The following is a 21,548-nucleotide window of genomic DNA, read 5'->3' as shown; positions in this document are numbered from 1 at the left end:
TAGCAATATCGCTGTAAAGTCACCGATTTTGTGACGTTGCAGCGATATTGCTAGCGATATCGCTGCATGTGATACTTACCTCCAACCAGCTCCCCCGCTGGTTATCGCTGATCGCACGAGAAGATCCTGGATCATTCCTCGTCGGCCACTTCCTGCGGCGCTTCCTGCTGTGAGGACGAGCGACGCGTGGAGCCGGGCGGGAGGACGCAGGATCGCCTGATGTGACAGGTAAGTAGCGACCCCCGTCCCCAGCGATGTCACTAGTGAGATCTGCCTGAGTGGCAGCTCACTAGCGACCACCTAGCGATGTACCAGCGATCCTGACCGCGTCATATCGCTGGTCGGGATCGCTGGTGAGTCGCTAGGTGTAACGGTACCCTAAGACTGGTAGCCGACTATCAGTGGAAAGGTGCCTCAATTTGTATGGGGGTACCAAATCTTGAGGACGCCCATAGAAATGAATGAGGCGAGTGGCCCACTTCATTTCAGGCAGCATTATTAGGCCCTGATTTTTTCAGATAGATGATGGTTTAGTGTGGATATGTCGCGAATGTCCGAGATGGGACAACTACTTTAATTCAATTCTCACTACAAAATAGAAACCCAAGATATTTTTGTAATCAGTGAATTCTGGACTACAAGTCATTGTGAAGTAACCCAAATCTGCATTGTAGGCTATATTCACAGCTCTCCTCATCCTTTAACCCCTCTCCATCCATGTGACCTGGGACTTAATACCTATGAACGGAATAGTACGTCATGCCCTTTAATGCGACATCGCGACTTAAGTCGCAGTGATCGCATTAAAATTCCGATGCCATTTTACCTGTCGGAAGATGGTGTTCGGATCCCGGGCTGTGTTCTTCCTTGTCCAGCCTCCTGATGGCTGTGATTGGCTGTTCCACTCTACAAATCCCTCTCTGCGCGAGGTACCGCAGCCTGCAGTACTGTCCCCAAAGACGCTACTTGGGCAGATGCTCAGAAAAGGTGAGAGCCGAGCCCAATGTAGCAACCACCTGCTGGTGGTCAAGTACAAGGACGAGGGATGTCCTTCTCTTGACCACCACACACAGTGATGGCAGCGCCCTCAGCACTGTATAGGGTACCTCTACACAGGTCGGCAAACCAGACTGTGTACTGGGGTACAACAAAAACATGGGAGGGTTGATCTCTCGGATCAACTCCTCCAACCGTTCAGTGCTTTGAAAATCCTGGCATGTGTATGAAGGATTGCTTCAAATTGTACCACACCTCCAAGCACTACTAATTTACTTAGCTTAGTTCCAGAAAGGGGGAACATCTAGATAAGTTCCTTGGAGGTCTAGTTTCCAAAATGATGTCACTTGTGCCTAAACAGTAAAAAAAAAAAACCACATCAGGGGCTCTGCAAAAGGAACATGACGCCCGCAGACCATTCCATCAAAGTCTGCATTCCAAAAGTCACTAGTTCCCTTCCGAGCCCTGATGTGTGCCCAAACACTTTTTTCCCCACATATGGGGTACCAGAGTACTCAGGACATATTGGACAATTTCTCTTGCTACCCTTGGGAAAATTAAAAATTGGGGACTAAAAGATCATTTTTGTGGGCAAAAAATAGGATTTTTTATTTTTAACGCCCGGGCATTATAAACTTTAGTGAAACACTTGGGGGTTCAAAGTTCTCACCACACATCTAAATAAGTTCCTTAGGGGGTCTAGTTTCCAAAATGGCGTCACTTGTAGGTGGTTTCTACTGTTTACGCACATTAGGGGCTCTGCAAACGGAACATGACACCCGCAGACCATTCCATCAAAGTCTGCATTCCAAAACGTCACTACTTCCCTTCCGAGCCCCGAAGTGTGCCCAAACAGTAGTTTTCTCCCACATACGGGGTACCAGCATACTCAGGACAAATTGGACAACAACTTTTGGGGTCCAATTTCTCCTGTTACCCTTGGGAAAATACAAAATTGGGGACTAAACGATTATGTTTGTAGAAAAAATATGATCTTATATTTTACACATCTACATAAGTTCCTTAGGGGGTCTAGTTTCCAAAATGGGGTCACTTGTGGGGGGTTTCCACTGTTTAGGCACATCAGGGGCTCGTCAAATGCAACATGGCGTCTGATCTCAATTTCAGCCAATTTTAGGTTGAAAAAGTCAAATGGCGCTCCTTCCCATCTGAGCCCTGCCGTGTGCCCAAACAGTGGTTCCCCCTCACATATGGGGTATCAGCGTACTCAGGACAAATTGGATAACATCTTTTGGGGTCCACTTTCACCTGTTACCCTTGGGAAAATAAAAAATTGTTGCTAAAAGATCATTTTTGTGACTAAAAAGTTAAATGTTAAATTTTTCCTTCCACGTTGCTTCTGCGAAACACCTGAAGGGTTAATAAACTTCTTGAATGTGGTTTTGATTAGCTTGAGGGGTGCAGTTTTTAGAATGGTGTCGCTTTTGGGTATTTTCTGCCATATATTTACCCCTCGAAGTGACATCAAATGTGAGGTGATCCCTAAAAAAATGGTTTTATACATTTTGCTGTAAAAATGAGAAATCGCTGGTCAACTTTTAGGCTATGTGCACATGTGCGGAAATGCCGAAGAAATTTCTGCGGCAATTCCACAACTCCCTGCCGCGGGAAATTCGCGGGAAATCCGCATGCCGAATTCCCGCAAAAAACTAGCGTTTTGCAAGCGTAACTAGCTTGCAGAATTCTAGCGTTTTCCAAGCGATCTGTAGCATCGCTCGGAAAACTGATTGACATAGTGTTTGACGAGTGTGACCAACTTTTTACTATTGAGGCTGCCTATGCAGCATCATTAGTAAAAAGATATAATGAATAAAAATTAAAAAATAAAATAAAAAATCGTGATATTCTCATCTTTCGGCGTCCCCCGCAGCCTTCCCGATCCTTGCGATGCTCCCGGCAAGTCCCGGTCCCAGCGATGCCTTGCGACAATGACCCCAGATGACGTAGCATCACGCGAGACTGCTACGTCATTACAGGTCATTGTCGCAAGCCATCACTGGGAATGGGAGTTGGTAGGAGCATCGCTGAGGCCTGGGAACACTGCGGGGAATGCCGAAAGGTGAGAATATCACGATTTTTTATTTTCTTTTTTTACAGGAATATGGTACCCAGGACCTGGAGGAGAATCTCCTCTCCTCCAGACCCTGGATACCATCCGCACATTTTCCGCTTACTTTGCGCACGGTGGCCATAGCCACATGCGGAAAGCGGAACAATGCATTCCTATGTGCGCAGAATCCCCGCGAAAAAGATTGATCATGCTGCGTTATTTTTCCATGATGCGATTCCGCCGCGGAAACATACGAAGCATTAGCACAGCATGTGCGGAATGCCATTGAATACAATTAGTGGCGAAATTTTAGCGTTTTCGCAACGTGTGCACATAGCCTTAACCCTTATAACTTCCTAACCAAAAAAAAAAATTTGTTTCCAAAATTGTACTGATGTAAAGAGGACATGTGGGAAATGTTATTATCTACTTTGTGTGACATATTTCTCTGTTTTAAGGGCATAAAAATTCAAAAATTCAAAGTTTGAAAATTGCAAATTTTTTCGAATTTCCGTTTTTTTTACACAAATAAACTTAAGTTATATCGAAGAAATTTTTCCCACTATCATGAAGTACAATAAGTCACGAGAAAATCTCAGAACCGCCAATATCCATTGAAGCATTCCAGAGTTATTACCTCATAAAGGGACAGTGGTCAGAATTGTAAAAAATGGCCTGGTCATTAACGTGCAAACCACCCTTGGGGGTAAAAGGGTTAAACGAGATCCCACCTATACAACATAATATCTTTCTTCTAATGCATGCTTGTGTAAGGGGTGTACCGGGACCGTGTGATGCTCCACTCACTTTCCTCATGTTGTTATTACCTTGTTCATATAATTGAATATATAATAAACTGATGTAGATAGGGACAGTGCAGTTATAGGATTAGCCACTAGAGGGGGGTATAGTAGAATAGGAATAGGAGTTTAGTATAATAAATACCGTAGTTAACTTAGGAGGGGCCTACTGTGGGTAAGCCAGGAGTATTTCCTGACTGTAGTTAGTAGGGCCAGGGAGCCTAGACCGTCCTGTAGGGCTTTAGAGCCCAGGGCTACCAGTGGACCCCGCAAGATAGGAGCCCAGTCGTCCAGGGCTTGGGAACTGGAGAATGCAGCAGCAGTGGAATGCAGAGCAGCACCAAGATGTGGCAGCTTACTACATGGGCAGATGAACTTATGTCTGGGGCGAAACGGACAGGGGAACTCCTGAAGGTAGTAAAGCTGGACAGTCGAAGGAACGCTGCGGTACCGGACAAAACGGTACGACCGGGATCATTTTAGAAGAAGTAGGGAAAAGCACAGGAATAGACAAGGATGTGTACTGTGATGTTCCCTTTGAAGTTGCTGTAACTGAACTGGACGTACCGCGAAAGAATACAAGTAAAGCTGCCTGTTACAAGTTGAAACTGGACTCTGTCCCTGTTTGTGTGAAACCAATAGGAGTGAACCCACAGCTGACCAGATGGGACCCTGATGGTACAGAAGGCGTTACAAAGATACGTTGCAAAGGGGACATTGTTTGTATTTGTCGAGAGACCAGGACATGATTGAGCAATCTATGTCAGCCACGACTATGACCCTGGCTCCCCACACACTTGCAACATTATGTTGTGCATTCACCACTTCTCTATGCTCCCATTAAAGGTATTATAGTTGAACAGTGTAGACGTAATACTGCAGCTAATCACAGGGAAAGCTGCTCTATAAGGCTATGTTCACACACTGCGTTTTTTTCTGTAGAACAATCCAAAAGACCTTTATTACGACTGGGAGAATATAACCCAAACATAGATATGGTTCCTTAAACTGTGCAAGGTGGCGACACAAAAGGAGCAAATATGTGAGCGCCACCGGGTAATCCAGCACCAAGAAGGATGCAACAACAGTCCTTATGTTAGTTTCTCAGTTCCAGCAGGATGGACAAGACACATTACTACAAGATGGGACCAGGATAGGGACATTACACCAAGAAGGAGACTTATTACAAGATAAGGGACATTATTACAGGACAGGGGATATAATTATAGGACGGTGGACCATTACTACAGGTTGAAGGACATTAGAGAATTGGGGACATTCATACAAGATGAAGAAAAATATTATAGGCTTGGGGACGTTATTATAGGATTGAATAAATTACTACATCATTGAGGATATAATTAGAAGACAGGGGCCATTGCTACAAGACTAGAGACATTATTACAGAATTGGGGAATTTTTTACAGGATGAAGAACATTATTACTTTACATAACGGGTGACATCAGTGTACGGTCCGAGTATCCATTTTTCCCCATCAGTGTGTCATAAGCGTACAGTCCATCTGCCACTTTTACTATTAGTGTATCATCAGTATACGGTCCGTGTGTCTGTTTTTACCATCAGTGTGTCATTCGTGTTTGGTTATCTGTCCATTTTTACCATCAGTGTCTCATAAGTGTATGGCCCATGTGTCCGTTTTTTACCATCAGTGTCATCAATGTACGGTCCATGTGTCCATTTTTACCATCAGTGTGTCATTAGTGTAAGGTCCATCTGTCTATTTTTACCATCAGTGTGTCATCAGTATATGATTCGTGTGTCCGTTTTTAACATCAGTGTGTCAGATTAGTGTATGGGCCATGTGTCAGTTTTTTACCATCAGTGATTTTCATGCATGGATAAATAAACTGTGTTCCAAATTATTATGCAAAAAGAGTTTAGGAGTGATAAGGTTAGAATTTTTTTGTTAGTCATTTAAACTCATTGATGGTGATGTGTGCCAGGGCTCTTTATATCACTGAAAGCAATTGCAGATACCTGTGCAAATTAGTTTGGCAGGTGTGTCCAAATAAAGACAAGACTACTTAAGAAGGCTGTTCCACATTATTAAGCAGCCTACATTTTTTGCCAAAATGGGAAAGAAAAAGGATGTGTCGGCTGCTGAGAAGCAACAAATTGTGGAGTATTTAGGTCAAGGCATGACTACAATCAACATTGCCAAGACACTTCATCGTGATCATCGCACAATCAAGAAGTATGTAGCTGATTCCCAGCACACACGTGTGCGTACTGATAACGAAAAATTGAGGACTCTTTCCAACAGGCAATTGCATCAGGTTAAAAGAGCAGCTGCAAAAATGCCTTGTCATAGCAGCAGACAAGTTTTTGAAGCTGCTGGTGCCTCCAACGTCCCCCGAACAACAAGATGCAGGGTCCTTCAGAGGTTTGCAGCTGTGCGTAAGCCATTCTGACGACCACCTCTATCCACTGCACACAAGCAGAAACGGCTCCAGTGGGCCAAACGATTCACGAAGACTGACTTCCAAACTGTTTTGATCACCGATGAGTGCCGTGCAACGCTCGATGGTCCAGATGGATGGAGTGGAGGATGGCTGCTTGATGGACACCCCATGAAAACACGGCTAAGGCGCCAACAAGGAGGAGGTGGAGTAATGTTTTGGGCTGGAATCATGGGGACAGAGATTGTTGGCCCCTTTAGGATCCCTGAAGGGGTAAAGAGGAACTCCATAATCTATGTGGAGTTTCTAAACCAGCACTTCCTGCCATGGTTCAAGAGGAAGAACCGTGCTTTCCGCAGCAAGATCATTTTCATGCATGATAATGCACTGTCTCATGCTGCAAATAACACATCTGCATCTCCGGCTGCTATGGGAGGACAAACTTATGGTGTGGCCACCATCTTCCCCTGACCTCAACCCCATTGAGAACCTCTGGAGCATCATCAAAAGGATTGTCTATGATGGCGGGAGGCAGTTCACATCTAAGCAACAGCTCTGGGAGGGTATTCTATCCACATGCAAAACAATTGAAGCACAAACCATCCAAAAACTGACAAATTCAATGGACGAGAGAGTTCAGAAGCTTCTTTCCAACAAGGGGTCCTATCTGCAAATGTAACATCACCTAGAATAAAGTTTTGACTTGAAAACTGTTTGATTTCATTTTGTAATAAGCTGATAATGCTTATAATTTCACAATTGACCATTTTATGGTTCAAAATAAAAATAAAAAGGTTGAAAACTCTGCTGTGCATAATAATTTGGAACATGCATTTTGAGTTTCTTATTTTTAAAACTATACTGTTTTCATAGGCAGCTTGTTCAAAAACATTGCAATTATACTAGAATATTAGATGACTGGAAAATAACAATGACTGCAATTCATATAGGTGATTTAGAGAAAATATGAGGAAATATTTTTTGCATAATAATTTGGAACACAGTGTAAATCCTATTCTCATATTCTTTGCAATGTTTAATATGGACAGCACATAGATGGTACACAAATGCCATCCGTGTGATGTACATGTTTTTCATAGAGCCAAAGAATTGTATTCACCCATTTAATCCGTGATAACGGAGAAAAACGGATATGTCTCCATGAGTTTCGCGAAGACACATCGTTACTTATAAAAACATAGACATGTGAATAGCACCATAGACTATAAAGCTACAAAGGGTGTCTATAGTAAAAATGAAAAATACAGACACAACCCGTACGTCTAAATGAGGCATGGACAAAGAGAAGCAGAGAAACGCTAGCTCTTTAGGCTATGTGCACACGGTGCAGATTATGCTGCGGCTCCGCAGCGGATTTGGCCCTGCGGATCTGCAGCAGAACTGCAGGTGATGTACAGTACCATTCTAGCCTATGGAAAATTGAATCCACTGTGCAGACGGTGCGGATTTTCCCGCGCGGTTTTGCCTGCGGTTTCAAATCCGCAGAAAGAATTGACATGTCATTCTTTTCTGCAGATTCCGCTGCGGTTTGCCATCTCCTCCATTGTGGAGGTGATAAACCGCAGGGCAAATCCGCAGGTAAAACCGCAGGTCTTTTGACCTGCAGATTTACCTGCGGATTGCGCAAAACCCACAGCCCAATCCGCAGCGTGTGCACACAGCCTTAGTGTGCAGGTGTTAGAAATCAGAATCTTTACAAAAATAAAAAATAGTGTTTGACGATTGTATATTTATCAAACATCTGTCAGAATGTGTCCATTTAAATAAAGTATTAGGTATTCTAGGTTTATTTTTTAGAAATCAAGAAGAACATTTAAATCTACATTTAGATTTATAAATATATTTTTTACCTATTATTTACTTCCTGAATAAAGTGTTAAAATAATGCTGTAATATAGTGAACATAGTGTACGTGTACTACTGAAGCAATGCCACCACGCAATACTCACATAATAACATATAACGCAGTGATTAAACACTACCATCATGCAGGAACAATAATATGGCTACGCAGTATATACGCACCCCCAATGCCTAATAATAGCACCATACAGTGCTCATAACACCGCTAAAATAGGAAATGCTGTTTATTTTTATAACCTATACAATAAGTATATTTGTTGGTACTCCAAAAATCATGCAGCATATTACGAGCATTATACTACTGTGATTAAGCGACAAATCTGCAATACTGAGCAACCAATTTTTATTTCAATGTACAAAGAATACAATTGGCATAACGCCATACTTTATCCACAGATAACCATTATAAAGAGCATTCCTGCAGCCCCCTAGAATTTCCCTGCATGCCGGGGCTTCCTGGCTGTCTGAGGGACATAGGATGAGGACTAATTTGTGCTAATTGGTCCTATTAGTAAGAGATTGAGAGCCAAATTGGGATTGTCAATTGGGAAGCATGGGCTAAAGGGCCCTTTGTTGTTAGCATCCCTATTCAGTCACTCGGGGGGCCAGGTGCTACCCCTGAAGTCACAAACAGCACTCCCAAAGTCTAGATGTGACAAGTGGAGGGGTTTATTGCAAAGTAGGACATGGAAATCCATAAAGGGAACATGACAGCAGCTTCACAACGCCAGACATGTACGTGTGACTCTGAAATGCAGCAGCATTTCACAGAAAGCACCAACGGGTTAGCCAGGGACCACGCTCCTTATATGACTGGTCCAAAAGTGAGTGCCCACCCTGCTCCGCATATGTATGAGGAGAGGGCTGTCAGTGTTGGGGAGTGGGACGTCCAGCCTCATTGGTGAAGTATGGTCCCTGGCCAGCGTGTATGTTATCTGTGATATGCTGCAGCGTTTCAGAGTAAGGCCACGTTCACACCGTCAGTATTTGGTCAGTATTTTATAAACATTCAGTATCTGTAAGCCAAAACCAGGAGTGGAGCAATCAGAGGAAAAGTATAATAGAGACACGTCACCACTTCTGGATTTATCACCCACTCCTGGTATTGGCTTACAGATACTGAGGTCAAATACTGACTGTGTGAATGTGGCCGAAAAACATGCGGATGCAATAACGCAGCCAGTGTCTGATTCTTCCAGACCACATTTCGGGCAGCAGAGATCAGATGTCAGGTTCACTTTCACACAGCTTTTACAGACACCTATATAACGGAATTTTCTGTTACACCCTCCACATCCACATGCAAATTGGGTAATCATTAAGTTGGGGCTTTAGAATAGTCTGATTGTGATGGAAGGCGCACAATAAGGCCGGGATCACACTTGCGAGAAACTCAGACGACTCTCGCATGTTAATACCCGGCACTGCCGCCGGCACTCGGATCGGAGCGTGCGACCGCATAGCAATACATGAGGCCACACGCTCCGCTCCCGAGTGCCGGGTATTAACATGCGAGACTCGTCCAAGTTTCTCATATGTGTGATCCCAGCCTAACACAAATATCAGTTTTGGAGCTTCAGTTGTCATTTTTTTTTTTTTTTTATTTAATTTTACAAATATTATACAAATGAACAATTTTAATACGCTTGTATGCAAAAGGTTCATGACAATGTACCTGCCCCACATTTGGGGTATTTGTGCACTAATCTGCGAGTTGCATGATGTAGAAACAGAGACCCTGTGATTCCAGTGATGTACCACTTATGGGGCTGCTTGCTGACTTTTTTTTTTTTTTTTTTTAACAAAATCACAGTTTTATTAACAGGAGATTGAGTGTATCACTAGGGCTAGCAAACCTTCTGCCATGTAGTCCTCTATATTCATGAACTCTATATAACCCTATCCCACCACTGATTGGCAGCTTTCTGCCTATGCACAGTGTCCACAGCTGCCAATCAGTATTAAGGCTCGTTTCATATTTGCGTATGGAGGAGCTGCGGATTTCCTCCATGAAGCTCCGCCCACTGCCGCGCCTCCTCCGGTCAGCTCCGCCTACGTCCGCATGCGGCCTGCGTATCCTATCTTTAGCATTAGGTACACAGGTCATGCGAATGTATGCAGATATCTCCGCATGCGTCGTTTTGACGGTGCGGCGACCGCATCAAATTCCAATATGTTGCGTTTGACGCGGGTCGCCTCACCGTCAAAACGACGCATGCGGAGGCATCCGCATACATCCACGCAACCTGCGTACCCAATGCTAAAGATAGGGTACGCAGGCCGCATGCAGAAGTATGCGGACGAAGGAAGAGATGACCGGAGGAGGTGCGGCTGTGGGCGGAGCTTCAGAGGAAGTCCACAGCCCCTCCATACGCAAATGTGAAACCAGCCTTATATAGTGGTTATATAGAGCTTAGCATTTAGAGAACTACAAAATCTGCAGCAGGTAAAACATTGAATGTATCAAAACTGCAGCAAGTAGAATAGTAATGATAAAACAGTGGAATCAGGGTCTCTGCCCCTTCATCATACTGCTCTCAGTTGGTGTAACAAATACCTGGTGTCAGGTTCTCTTTAAACTAGCATCTGCAACTCAATACATCCCATAGGGTTCAAATATTAAACAAAGTAATAGCGCTCATGTAGCAATATACCATTTTTGCAATTTACTCGCAGGAGAAGTGATACCTACACAGCAGTCTTCCTTACATCTTACTAATATCTAACAACACTATCCAGCACTCTAAAGTTAATGAACATCTGAACTCCACTATTGGTACACATGTAAAAAGCGCAAGGTTTGGATCATAATTGTGTAAATCCCACCAACAGCGACAAGGTGACCTCTCTTACATGGGACGTTGATTTTACAGACTCACCGCTCTATGTGTCTAACTCTGCCTCAAACTAGGAAAAACCTGGATCCAGCACCTTTCCCAACTAGTTTCATTGCCACTGTGATAGACGTCTGCCCCCTACAAAGCAATGCCATGAAGAACATTTGCCCTACAGGATACTGTCAGTCCATTTATACAGCACACGGAGGGCATCAGTGTACAATCCGTGGTCTGTGATTAACACTGTAATTGCTTTGTAAATTTAGGAGAAAAACACTGATTGTAAAAACTGATACGCTGCCGAAATCGGATCCAACCACTGATGACACTCATACGCCTTTTTTGAGACCGTGAAGAAACATGGGTGTCTGAGGAGGACCTGGATCTGTCAGCTCGGCACCAAGGACATACGGTTCAATGAAAGTGTTCCTTAGCTGCTGGAGTAGATTTGGTTTCCTAGAACTAACATTTTCTTTGTTTTTCCAAATGTACAGTATGAAAAAAAACATACACCTGTCCTGCTTGTCCCCAGGGTGTGTCTGTACAGGCTGACACTGCTAGCACTGAGGGCGATCTCAGCATGGATAATAGACCTAGCATACGTTTGGGCCAATGCATGGTTGTTCTGCACTGCTCCAAGCTGGAATTACTAGACCAGTCAAACGTCATTTCTTTTGTCAACCCTACACCCCTATGAGTCAGGCGTGGGGGGACATGTCAGGAGAGCTCCTGTCACTACAATCACAATGTATATATCGAAGTAGACAAAGTATCTGCATTGCTAGCAGGCAAACCGAGAGTTTACAATTGAAATACCAGAAGTGTCTCTAAAATGTGCCCCAAAACACATATCGCTAGTGGGGAGCAAACGTGCTCGGATAAGGTATGTGCTGACAAAGTCTTTGGATTGCTCAAAAAAAATGTGCAAGTCCTCGAGACTGCACGTCTCGCATCTGTTAGACAGTCGGAACACATGCCGGGATTGTGTAACAAACAGGAAATCCCTGCATGTGTTGCGGCTCTTGAACAGCTGCGGACACGCAGCCGCGGGGACTTGGTTTCTTTACGGCATTTGATATATGATTTAAAGAATTTTTTATTTTGATAAATCAGACTTTTACAAACAGGACAATACTAAATGTTTTTTTTTATTATTTTTGAGCTGGGAATAGGGAAGTGATTTAAACTTATTAAAAAAATCAAAAATAAAATACTTCATTTTTTTAGAACTTTAATTTTTTAGTGTCACTAGGAATCATCTACTACAGTATTTCAGTATATAGTTAAACTGATGTTCTCTTATGAAGCGCAGCCATAGAATACACAGTGGGTGCGTAAAGTATTCAGACCCCTTTAAATTTTTCACTCTTTGTTCCATTGAAGCCATTTGGTAAATTCAAAAAAGTTCATTTTTTCTCATTAATGTACACTGCACCTCATCCTGACTGAAAAAAAAAAAAAACAGAAATGGAGACATTTTTGCAAATTTATTAAAAAAGAAAAACAGAACTATCACATGGTCATAAGTATTGAGACCCTTTGTTCAGTATTGAGTAGAAGCACCCTTTTGAGCTAGTACAGCCATGAGTCTTCTTGGGAATGATGCAACAAGTTTTTCACACCAGGATTTGGGGATCCTCTGCCATTCTTCCTTACAGATCCTCTCCAGTTCCATCAGGTTGGATGGTGAGCATTGGTGGACAGCCATTTTCAGGTCTCTCCAGAGATGCTCAATTGAGTTTAGGTCAGGGCTCTGGCTGGGCCAGTGTTGTGAATGGGCACCGAGGAGGATAGCAGGCCCAGGCTCAGCCACAGAAAACCAGAGAGGTTGGTAACTAAGCGGATTGCAGACCCCTGATCCTATCCACACAACCAGCAGTAGCCGTGGAGCGTACCTACGATGATCCTAGACGCCTCGGCATAGCCGGAGAGCTAACTAAGCTTCAAGCAAGAAAGGGGGAAATCTAAACTGCCCCGGAGCAGACCCCAAAGGAATAGATAGCCCCCAAACATCTCGGTGAGACAAGATGAAAACACAAACGCAGGCAGAAAAATAGACTTACCAAACAATGGGGCCCAAACTGACTAGAATCATAGAATCATAGAGTTGGAAGGGACCTCCTGGGCCATCTGGTCCAACCCCCTGCTCAAAGCAGGATTCGCTAAATCATCCCAGTCAGATGTCTGTCCAGCCTCCCATTGCTTCTAGTCTTTCCTTGTGCAAATGAGAATAAAGTTGATCCTTCTACAATGTGACAGCCCTTTAGATATTTGTAGACAGCTATTAAGTCTCCTCTCAGTCTTCTCTTTTGCAAACTAAACATTCCCAAATCCTGCAACCTTTCCTCATAAGACAGGGTTTGCAGACCGGTCACCATTCTGGTCGCTCTTTTCTGAACTTGCTCCAGTTTGTTGATGTCTTTTTTAAAATGTGGTGCCCAAAACTGGACACAATATTCCAGATGAGGTCTGGACTAGACAGGAAAGGAAAGACACTGTCTGCAATCACGCAAAAAACCCTGCAAAAAGTCCAACATGTCTGATGCACAAATATAATGAAGTCGCACTACTTCGCCCCCATTATATCAGCACTCTGGTATATTCTGAAAGCAAAGTAAAGAGAGACCAATATAACAGACATCAGACCTCAGAAGGCACAGGAAGAAACTCACCAGCAGGGATAGAGGGAGTCAGCTGGCTCAAATCCCAATCAGAAACCCCAGATCTCCAATCGTCTTCCTCATTATCAGGTGGCAAGCCTCTGTCAATCAGATCAGCTCCACTACCTCCAGTAACCACCAGAGGGAGCCCAGAAAGAGAACTTGCAACCCCTCTGTCAATCTGACCAGCTCCACTACCTTCAGTAAAGCCAGAGAGAAAATTCACAACAGCCAGTCAAGAATGGTCACAGAGTTGTTCTGAAGCCACTCATTTGTTATTTTAGCTGTGTGCTTAGGGTCATTGTCTTGTTGGAAGGTGAACCTTCGGCCAAGTCGGAGGTCCAGAGCACTCTGAAAAGAGGTTCTCATCCAGGATCTCTCTGTACTTGGCCGCATTCATGTTTTCTTCAATTGCAACCAGTTGTCCTGTCCCCTGCAGCTGAAAAACACCTCCATAGCATGATGCTGCCACCTCCATGTTTCACTGTTGGGATTGTATAGGGCAGGTGATGAGCAGTGCCTGGTTTTCTCCACATATACCGCTTAGGCCTGTTTCACACAAACGTTTTTTGGCATCCGCATGCATCCGTCAAAGTGTGAAAAAACGGATCCGTTTCAGTTTTGCCACAAACGGATCCGTCTTTTTGACGGATCCGCGGTAGCCGCTAAGGCCTGCTTCACTTACGTTTTTGACCATCAGTCAAAATCCGCCGTTTTTTAAAAAAAAAAAAAACGGAACCGCCGTTGTTTTGGGCGGATCCGTTTTTTCCCCCATTGAGTTGCATTACCGGCGGATCTTGACGGATGGCCATCCGTTGGATCCGTTTTTTTGCGGATCCGCCAAATTTTTCTGCGTCAGCCGACATGCCTGGACGGACCATGCAACGTTTTTTTTGCTGCAGGATACGCATTTTACAGTGCGCATGCCCGGAGGATGTTAGTCAGCCGGAAATTTAACCCTGAAATCCTTTCTGGTGGACGGAAAAATTTTTCCCTCTCTCTCTGGGCTGCGGTTCCTTTAAAATACTTCATTCATCGGATCCGTCAAAAAAACCGTCCGGTGGCATCTGTTCACATCAGTTACCAACGGATCCGCTTTCCACCATTTTGGCGGCTCTTAACTGACACAAAAAAACTGAAGTGTGAAACAGGCCTAATGGAAGTCTATGGGACAAAAAAAAAAGGATCCTCCAAAAAAATGGCGGATTCGTTTTTTAACGGAAAACGACGGATTTAGATGGATTTTAAAAAACGGAAGTGTGATCCAAGCCTTAGAATTATCACCAACAAGTTCTAGCTTCGTCTCATCAGACCAGAGAATCTTATTTCTTATAGTCTGGGAGTCCTTCATGTGTTTTTTTAGCAAACTATATGCAGGCTTTCATATGTCTTGCACTGAGGAGTGGCTTCCGTAGAGCCACTCTGCCATGAAGGCCCGACTGGTGGAGGGCTGCAGTGATAGTTTACTTTGTGGAACTTACTCCCATTTTCCTACTGCATCTGTGGAGCTCAGCCACAGTGATCTTGGGGTTCTTTACCTCTCTCACCAAGGCTCTTCCCCCACGATTGCTCAGTTTGGCTGGACGGCCAGATCTAGGAAGACTTCTGGTGGTCCCAAACTTCTTCCATTTAAGGATTATGGAGGCCACTGTGCTCTTAGGAGCCTTGAGTACTGCAGAAATTCTTTTGTAACCTTGGCCAGATCTGTGCCTTGCCACAATTCTGTCTCTGAGCTCCTTGGCCAGTTCCTTTGACCTCATAATTCTCATTTGGTCTGACATGCAGTGTGAGCTCTTAAATAGACAGGTGTGTGCCTTTACAAATCAAGTCCTATCAGTTTAATTAAATGCAGCTGGACTCCAATGAAGGAGTAAAACCATCTCAAGGAGGATCACAAGGAAATGGTCAGCATGTGACTTAAATATAAGTGTCTGCGCAAAGGGTCTGAATATTTATGACCACGTGATATTTCAGTTTTTCTTTTTTAATAAATTTGAAAAAAATCTACATTTCTGTTTTTTCAGTCAAGATGGGTATACATTAGAGTATACATTAATGAGGAAAAAAAAATGAACCTTTTTGAATTTACCAACATTTAAAGGGGTCTGAATACTTTACGGACCCACTGTATGTATCTATATATTTATGATAGCATTAAATCCCCCCAGCTGTCATGCACAACGTCAATGTGACACTATATGAATGGCGCATGATCCCTTGGAACAAGGGCTGTCATATTAGCCACCTTTACATAGAAAAACCGGGTTATTAGAATCAGCATCTGCCATTTGACAGTTGTCCCAGCGATCAGATGATCACAGTCACAAGTAGAGTGGGATGTCTGCTGATTTTTATGTAAACAGTAAAAAAAAAAAAAAAAAGAAAACATTTATGCGTTCTCTACTGGGGGAAACGCACACAACCAGGGCTGAGTAACCATGTGTGCAGCCTTTTTTTTATTTTGCAGCCAGCTTCACAAGTTTCACGGATTGCGATTTCTAGACTGGCCATAGATCCCCGGTCTGAATCAGCCTCATCGGCATATATGAGGTTATTGTGTTCTGGTTAGAAGAACACAAGCGAATCCAACAAATCCCACTCTGTACACAGATAGCACATGCTGAGGAACCGTAATGTGGTGGCAGGGAGAACGCTTCCCTTCATCCGGAAGCATACCTTCAGAATAGAGACTGAAGAATTTGAGATGAAGAAATACTATTGGTAGACTATCTTCATACTGCGTTTAAATTCTACAGTGAGTGGCTCTGCCAGGAGCTTACGTTTGAAGCCCTGAAAAACGGGATTTGGACATTTGCGTTGACTGGTCATTGACTGTAAAGATGCAATTGGAATAACTATGTGCCTTGTCAGACATGATTTTCAGCAGTATCCACCTATCTGAGGTTGGTATCCTCAGGGCCGCCATCAGGGCATCCCTGTATTACCTGTACACTGACACTATATACAGAGCTCCTGTGTATAATGTCACTGGCGATCAGTGTATTACCTGTACACTAAATACAGAGCTCCTATGTATGATGGCACTGGTGGTCTCTGTATTACCTGTACACTGACACTATATACAGAGCTCCTGTGTATAAAGTCACTGGTGATCACTGTATTACCTGTACACTGATACTATATACAGAGCTCCTGTGTATAAAGTCACTGGTGATCACTGTATTACCTGTACACTGATACTATATACAGCGCTGCTGTGTATAATGTCACTGGTGGTTGCTGTATTACCTGTACACTGACACTATATACAGCGCTCCTGTGTATAATGTCACTGGTGATCACTGTATTACTTGTAAACTGACACTATATAGAGAGCTCCTGTGTATAATGTCACTGGTGGTCTCTGTATTACCTGTACACTGACACTCTATACAGAGCTCCTGTGCATAATGTCACTGGTGATCACTGTATTACCTGTACACTACATACAGAGCTCCTGTGTATAATGTCACTGGTGGTCTCTGTATTACCTGTACACTGACACTATATACAGAGCTCCTGTGTATAAAGTCACTGGTGATCACTGTATTACCTGTACACTGACACTATATACAGAGCTTCTGTGCATAATGTCACTGGTGGTCTCTGTATTACCTGTACACTGATACTATATACAGAGCTCCTGTGCATAATGTCACTGGTGGTTGCTGTATTACCTGTACACTGACACTATATACAGAGCTCCAGTGTATGTCACGGGTGGTCTCTGTATTACCTGTACACTGACACTATATACAGAGCTCCTGTGTATAAAGTCACTGGTGATCACTGTATTACCTGTACACTGACACTATATACAGAGCTCCTGTGCATAATGTCACTGGTGGTCTCTGTATTACCTGTACACTGACACTATATACTGTGTATACTGTATATACTGTGTATAATGTCAGTGGCAATCACTGTATTATCAGTACACTAAATAGAGCTATTGTGTATAATGTCACTGGTGATCACTGTGTTACTTGTAAACTGACACTATATACAGAGCTGCTGTGTATAATGTCACTGGTGATTCCTGTATTGCCTGTACCATACTATACACTGTGCACAGGAGTTCAAGGTTATAACAATGATATGGCCACAGCACTTGTTGCATCGTCATCACCTCTTTAGTCAGCTGAGGATAGGTCTCAGAGACCCTCGTTGAAGATGTATAGGGCCTTTATTGTCAAAGGAAGTCACCATGCTCTTCCAAATCCATCGCCAATGCACAGCCATAGCACCCAAAGACCTCAAATTGAGTCTCCGATGCCGATATATGACCAGAGCCTTACTATGGCATCCCATTACTCCACAGACGGGTGCATTACGTGCGATCTGGGTGCCACATGTGACTGTGTGGCCCTCCACTATCTGGTCGCACACAGTGAGTAGAAGAGTATCAGGCAGCACCATGAGGATGGGTGACTATTAGTTATGGTATCATCTAGTTAAGGAGTAGATGAAGTAAAGAAGCCGCCATGCCCTGGGCTGCCATGTTGTAGCTGACGGGAGAAGCCAAATACTCGTCTGAGTCAGTCTTTCATTCACTCCAATGGAGGAAGCTGTAGCCAAGGGCTCTTCCTTTCTGGATTGTGACGGGAGAGAAGAGGACCTCTACCCTGATAGGTGGGAGTCCTAAAAATGGAATCGGCACCTATTAGCGATGCATGTTGGAATGTTTCTAACGCGTTATTGTTGCCCATGGGCCACGGTGTTGGTTGAGTCTGGCAATGTGCTTTAGGGCCAGACACGGTTGTGTGCCCCTGCCCTAGGGAAGAGTACACGTGTGACAGGTCAGCCCACCCTGTTGGAGGGTATTAGCTGTCTGGGGCACATGTCCCAGCTGAGGTCCTATGTGCCACTTCTGGGCACACAGACAATAGCACATAGCCCAGCAGTGCTGCCAGATGGTCGTGAGGAGTAATCAGGCACACAGTCCGGGCGGCCATGCCTGGCACAGCTGGCACCCCTCCTGTCAGTCCGTGAGTAGGCAGGGGGCACATGTCACCTAGCAGTGTGCTGTTATGTACGGACACGGGTGTGTCACTCACCGCCCCATATGGCCAGCTTCAGCTGCGAGCTGTCCAGGTTCACCACATAGTCGCCCAGGAAGCGGTTCAGCACATCCACCACCACAGACTCAAACACCATGGTGGCTGCCAGCACCCGGGAGTCACCCCGGAGTCCCCACCGCTCGCACTACTGCCGGGCCCGCCCCGCTCTCCTCATGCGCAGTACGCACGCGCCTCCCTCCTCACTGCGCCGCCCAGCTCGGCCATGTGTCTGTGGGAAAGTGGCACAACTCGTGCTGTCACAGGCGGGGGGACTGAAGACTTATGTCAGGAGCCACCCCCGCTGCTGATAGGCTGTGCTGCTCTGCCCCCACCGTGGCTGGCATCGGGCAACTGTGCCAGCGGAGAAAACAACATGTCACCCGGGCCAATCTGCCGCATACTGCTTCCGTTATTAGGCTCGTCTGGGACATTAGGTAATAGCATGAAAAGCAATTCCCATTCAGAACAAAATGGCGACCAGTGCTGACTGAGCCAAGAGCAGAAATCCTCATTATTAATGGCGACCAGTGCTGGCTGAGCCAAGAGCAGTAATCCTCATCATTAATGGCGACCAGTGCTGGCTGAGCCAAGAGCAGAAATCCTCATTATTAATGGCGCCCAGTGCTGGCTGAGCCAAGAGCAGTAATCCTCATCATTAATGGCGACCAGTGCTGGCTGAGCCAAGAGCAGTAATCCTCATCATTAATGGCGACCAGTGCTGGCTGAGCCAAGAGCAGAAATCCTCATTATTAATGGCGACCAGTGCTGGCTGAGCCAAGAGCAGTAATCCTCATCATTAATGGCGACCAGTGCTGACTGAGCCAAGAGCAGTAATCCTCATCATTAATGGCGACCAGTGCTGGCTGAGCCAAGAGCAGTAATCCTCATTATTAATGGCGATCAGTGCTGGCTGAGGCAAGAGCAGTAATCCTCATTATTAATGGCGACCAGTGCTGGCTGAGCCAAGAGCAGTAATCCTCATTATTAATGGCGACCAGTGCTGGCTGAGCCAAGAGCAGTAATCCTCATCATTAATGGCGACCAGTGCTGGCTGAGCCAAGAGCAGTAATCCTCATTAATGGCGACCAGTGCTGACTGAGCCAAGAGCAGTAATCCTCATCATTAATGGCGACCAGTGCTGACTGAGCCAAGAGCAGTAATCCTCATTATTAATGGCGACCAGTGCTGGCTGAGCCAAGAGCAGAAATCCTCATTATTAATGGCGAATTGGCGACCAGTGCTGGCTGAGCCAAGAGCAGTAATCCTCATTTTTAATGGCGACCAGTGCTGGCTGAGCCAAGAGCAGTAATCCTCATCATTAATGGCGACCAGTGCTGACTGAGCCAAGAGCAGTAATCCTCATTATTAATGGCGACCAGTGCTGGCTGAGCCAAGAGCAGAAATCCTCATTATTAATGGCGAATTGGCGACCAGTGCTGGCTGAGCCAAGAGCAGAAATCCTCATTATTAATGGCGACCAGTGCTGGCTGAGCCAAGAGCAGTAATCCTCATTATTAATGGCGACCAGTGCTGGCTGAGCCAAGAGCAGTAATCCTCATCATTAATGGCGACCAGTGCTGGCTGAGCCAAGAGCAGTAATCCTCATCATTAATGGCGACCAGTGCTGGCTGAGCCAAGAGCAGTAATCCTCATTATTAATGGCGACCAGTGCTGGCTGAGCCAAGAGCAGTAATCCTCATCATTAATGGCGACCAGTGCTGGCTGAGCCAAGAGCAGTAATCCTCATCATTAATGGCGACCAGTGCTGGCTGAGCCAAGAGCAGAAATCCTCATTATTAATGGCGACCAGTGCTGGCTGAGCCAAGAGCAGAAATCCTCATTATTAATGGCGACCAGTGCTGGCTGAGCCAAGAGCAGTAATCCTCATTATTAATGGCGCCCAGTGCTGGCTGAGCCAAGAGCAGTAATCCTCATCATTAATGGCGACCAGTGCTGGCTGAGCCAAGAGCAGTAATCCTCATCATTAATGGCGACCAGTGCTGACTGAGCCAAGAGCAGTAATCCTCATCATTAATGGCGACCAGTGCTGGCTGAGCCAAGAGCAGTAATCCTCATTATTAATGGCGATCAGTGCTGGCTGAGGCAAGAGCAGTAATCCTCATTATTAATGGCGACCAGTGCTGGCTGAGCCAAGAGCAGTAATCCTCATTATTAATGGCGACCAGTGCTGGCTGAGCCAAGAGCAGTAATCCTCATCATTAATGGCGACCAGTGCTGGCTGAGCCAAGAGCAGTAATCCTCATTAATGGCGACCAGTGCTGACTGAGCCAAGAGCAGTAATCCTCATCATTAATGGCGACCAGTGCTGACTGAGCCAAGAGCAGTAATCCTCATTATTAATGGCGACCAGTGCTGGCTGAGCCAAGAGCAGAAATCCTCATTATTAATGGCGAATTGGCGACCAGTGCTGGCTGAGCCAAGAGCAGTAATCCTCATTATTAATGGCGACCAGTGCTGGCTGAGCCAAGAGCAGTAATCCTCATCATTAATGGCGACCAGTGCTGACTGAGCCAAGAGCAGTAATCCTCATTATTAATGGCGACCAGTGCTGGCTGAGCCAAGAGCAGAAATCCTCATTATTAATGGCGAATTGGCGACCAGTGCTGGCTGAGCCAAGAGCAGAAATCCTCATTATTAATGGCGACCAGTGCTGGCTGAGCCAAGAGCAGTAATCCTCATCATTAATGGCGACCAGTGCTGACTGAGCCAAGAGCAGTAATCCTCATTATTAATGGCGACCAGTGCTGGCTGAGCCAAGAGCAGAAATCCTCATTATTAATGGCGAATTGGTGACCAGT

The 21,548-nt window shown here is 44.9% G+C and overlaps 1 protein-coding gene across 1 annotated transcript in view; it reads right to left on the bottom strand.

Annotated features, from left to right (window-relative positions):
• The window catches only part of VPS13A (vacuolar protein sorting 13 homolog A), a 386,554-nt gene extending 367,604 nt beyond the window's left edge, over positions 1-18,950 (bottom strand). The window contains exon 1 of the mRNA XM_073543803.1: positions 18,727-18,950. Coding sequence (XP_073399904.1) covers positions 18,727-18,826 — 100 coding nt within the window. The 5' untranslated portion in view covers positions 18,827-18,950. The remainder of the gene's footprint in view (positions 1-18,726) is intronic.
• Between the last annotated feature and the right edge of the window lie 2,598 nt (positions 18,951-21,548).

This window comes from Dendrobates tinctorius, unplaced genomic scaffold (assembly GCF_039654945.1).
Source record: "Dendrobates tinctorius isolate UK_male_01 unplaced genomic scaffold, ASM3965494v1 ptg000134l, whole genome shotgun sequence".
NCBI classification, from domain to species: Eukaryota; Metazoa; Chordata; class Amphibia; order Anura; family Dendrobatidae; genus Dendrobates; species Dendrobates tinctorius.
The sequence above is the reverse complement of the archived record's forward strand: the minus strand, read 5'-3'. Positions and strand labels throughout refer to the sequence as shown.